General features: G+C 42.8%; 1 protein-coding gene across 3 annotated transcripts in view; it reads right to left on the bottom strand.

Moving 5' to 3' along the window:
* LOC106816075 (cytochrome b-c1 complex subunit Rieske, mitochondrial-like) overlaps positions 1-2,172 on the bottom strand; it is a 6,906-nt gene extending 4,734 nt beyond the window's left edge. For all 3 annotated transcript variants that reach the window (XM_014820632.1, XM_014820633.1, XM_014820631.1), the window contains exon 1: positions 1,971-2,172. In XM_014820632.1, the coding sequence (XP_014676118.1) occupies positions 1,971-2,061 (91 nt within the window). In that variant the 5' untranslated portion in view covers positions 2,062-2,172. The remainder of the gene's footprint in view (positions 1-1,970) is intronic.
* Positions 2,173-3,480: the final 1,308 nt, after the last annotated feature.

Here is a 3,480-nt window from a genome sequence, read left to right as displayed (position 1 = left end):
AATATAGTAGTAGTATATTAGTCAGTTAGTCAGATCAGTAGTAGTAGTAGTAGTATAGTTTTGTAGTAGTCGTCGTGGTAATTTAGTAGCAGCAGTAGCAGCAGCAACCGCCGCAGCGGAAGAGGGGTAGAAGGTAAAGAAGGAATTCCAGCGTGAGGGTGTACGGAATCCCGAGCTGTCTTGTTTACGGCACTCGCTAGCTGTATTTGCGGAGAGCCTACCCGCCGCTCGTGTTTTTCCTCGGTTTTTTCGCGGCGCGGTGAAGAAAGGAGAGGGGCAGCAGTCTACATATCAACATCGGGGTTCGAAGCAAGCCCGTGCACTGACAGCTGTTGTCATTTCGTATGGCACGGACGGCGCTGTTCCTGAGCAATCTTGTTCACAGTTCATCTGGGCGTCTGCGTCGCTCGCTCACACACGAGAAAAAGTGCGCGATACATGTTTTCGTGGCCTTATGAGGAGACATTTCACCTCTAGAACTATATATAATACTATATAGTATAAAAGAAGAGGAAAGAGAAGAAGAAGGCAAAATTAACGCCTTGAATTTACTTTAAAAAAGTCACAAACGTGCATATAGATGTGCGTAAATAGAACTAGTAATTAGCTTAGCAGCAAACCGTTTGCATGGTGCTACAGCTAATTTCAACCACCCTGCCCCCACCCCGCTCCCCCTGCCCGTCCCGCCCCCAAACTTCCGCACGCCCACCATTGACCCACCTCCCCATCCCGCCCACCCCTTCCTTCCGCCCTACCCGTCCCCCCCCGATATAACCCCAGCCCTGCCGCACCGCCCTTCACGACCCCGTCCTGGCCGCCACGCCCGCCGTGGCCTTATCATTCATACATGTATAAGTGTTAACGCTCTTTAATAACCCAGAATTGTATCATTCAATGTGAAATTGAAACATATGCAGCAAGCATAACCTGGTAGGGAATACAGGGGCCCCTCACTAACTCTTCTACTTATAATGTGGCAATATAAATATGTCCATGTAGCGATCATTTGTGTTCGATAAACGACCAAATTCCGCCAACTTCATTTCATACAGTACATTCAGTACATGATGTAGCACAATGTATTTGAATTATACATATACAATAGGAATTTACTAATAATAAAGATTTGAGTTTAGAGTTTTAGTTTAGAGCAGCCGGCCAAACCAAGTATTTTTTATTGGCTACCGTCATTTTTCATTGTGCCACGGGCTATGTACAGCGTGTCTGGCCATGATGCAAAGATTTCTCACCAAGTTCCCATATAATGATATATACACTGTGGCAGGGCAAAGGGCTACACGGGTAGAGCTGGGGTAATGTTAGATACAAACACGTAACCATAAAGCCTGGCGAACACGTGAGTAATTTTACTCAAGTAAAATGATGCATGCGTCAAAAAATACTCACGTGTGCGGCGGATTTTCGTTGAGTATTTTGACGCATGCATCATTTTACTCGAGTAAAATTACTCGCGTGTGCTTCGGGCTTAAGACACGTGCCATCCTGGCAGACCCTGTCTCTGCATGGGATTGGTTTATTACATGTATGTGTATAATTGAAACTAGGGCAATGTATGGTATTTGCTACCCTGTGAATAACACAGTGACACTCATAGGGTCTATGTCCCCCAAGGTACTGCCGGAACGTACCCTGGTTACGGTCCGGTATACCGGAACGTACCCTGGTAACTATTTCAGTATTTGATACGCAGTGGCTACGGGTACGGTAGCCGTCGGTCATTGAAGCCCCTTTTTGGCGTTAGGGTTAGGGTTAGGATTAGGGTTAGGGTTAGGGAGTAGGCGTAGGCGACACCCTAGACTCGTTAGTGGAGTAGGCGAGGTACGGGCCGGCATATTAGATAGTACCATGGTACGTTCCGGCAGTACCCCGGCCCGGGGGACATAGACCCTCTCCGCGCCACTAACTAACAACACACACACACAAACTTTTGCCATGTCGCAATATCTGACCTTGGAGTGTTCTTTGCGTGCCGGCAGCTATCGATGTCACACTCAGGTACCGGGCCATTTCTGGACCAGCCGCTTTACACAGGAAGTTCATTGTGTCTCGATTTTTAAGTCCTTATGATAGTAATTTAATTTCAATCTTATTCAACGTTTCAAGATCATAGCCAGAACAGTTGAATGGCGGTAGCCGGACGAAATAAGTCAGCACTATAGTAACGAAACGCAAATACGTCCGCTGATACGGATCTATCTTCCGCTTCCACCTCAGTTTCGATAAATGCATGTATAACATGCATCGCATAATAATGTTTTTATTGTTAATTTTTTTGGCAATATTGTTGTCATAAATTTTAGCTTTATGACAATTCTTATTGTCATGAACAAGCTTTATTTACATCACTGAAATATTTTTAAACAACTTTCAATACTTCAATCGCTTTTTTATTAAAAAAAATTCCTTTCACTTTATACGAATATTTACCACAAGTGTTCTCGATTTTTGGATAACTTTCTGATATTCATATTGTCAGCATCTCTACACAATTTCCTCCATTATTTACGAGGGTAGCTATATATACACCTACAACTAGAAGTTTTGAAATAAAAGCATTCGGGTATATATATAGTCAATCATTGCTAAAAACAAATAACGCGTTCTCTCTTGAGATGTATAAGGTTATTCTACACTAATATACATGCATGCACAAAACGCGGATAGTTGGTGCGCAAGGGAGGAGAACTATAATTATCAAATGACTTCATAGGCCAAATTTTAATTCTCTCAATTCCCATATTGAGTTATTTTGTATGTACATGAACGCATTTGTGATAAATATATCTGGTCTGGGCTGAACAGTTTAACGCGTTATAATATTCAAAAAACCGCTTTCTATGAAGATATATATCCCTAATATATCTATAATTTACATCCTCATACGTAGCAAATATAAGCCCGTCAGTACGGTATATCCCATATGTATTGAATCTTGATATTATAGTATAGCATGGCCGTAGGCTAAGCAAATTCTTAGGTGGGGAGGGGGGGCAGTGGCAGTACTTCAAGGAAGGGGCGAGAAACAGGCGGGGGTCTGGGGGTCCTCCCACAGAACATTTTGAAAATGTAGATCGCAGGAGATGGTATTTGAGGCACTTTTGAGTACATGTACAGCCTTCATTCTGACTACGACAATTCTCTTTTAGTAGAACAATTTTTTTTTTTTAATTTTGCTTCAAAATCTAGGCGGGCAGCTGCCCCCCCCCCGCAAGCTACGGCCCTGTATAATGACTAAAAAATTATTGTCTAGTTATTACTGTACGTTTCGAACGAAGTACGTACGACCGTATGACTCTGAGATACAAAATTAAGCGTAGACATAAATAGAATACCAATATAATATTTATATATCTGTCATAGAAGATACATTAGGAATAGACCATATGGAAGAGGGTGCATCGTTTGGGTCACACCTCCAGGTCTATGATGACGTCACGCAAGCTGGCTACCACTAATACG

The sequence above is a fragment of the Priapulus caudatus genome, unplaced genomic scaffold, assembly GCF_000485595.1.
Source record: "Priapulus caudatus unplaced genomic scaffold, Priapulus_caudatus-5.0.1 Scaffold1277, whole genome shotgun sequence".
In the NCBI taxonomy this organism is placed as follows: domain Eukaryota; kingdom Metazoa; phylum Priapulida; class Priapulimorpha; order Priapulimorphida; family Priapulidae; genus Priapulus; species Priapulus caudatus.
The sequence above is the reverse complement of the archived record's forward strand: the minus strand, read 5'-3'. Positions and strand labels throughout refer to the sequence as shown.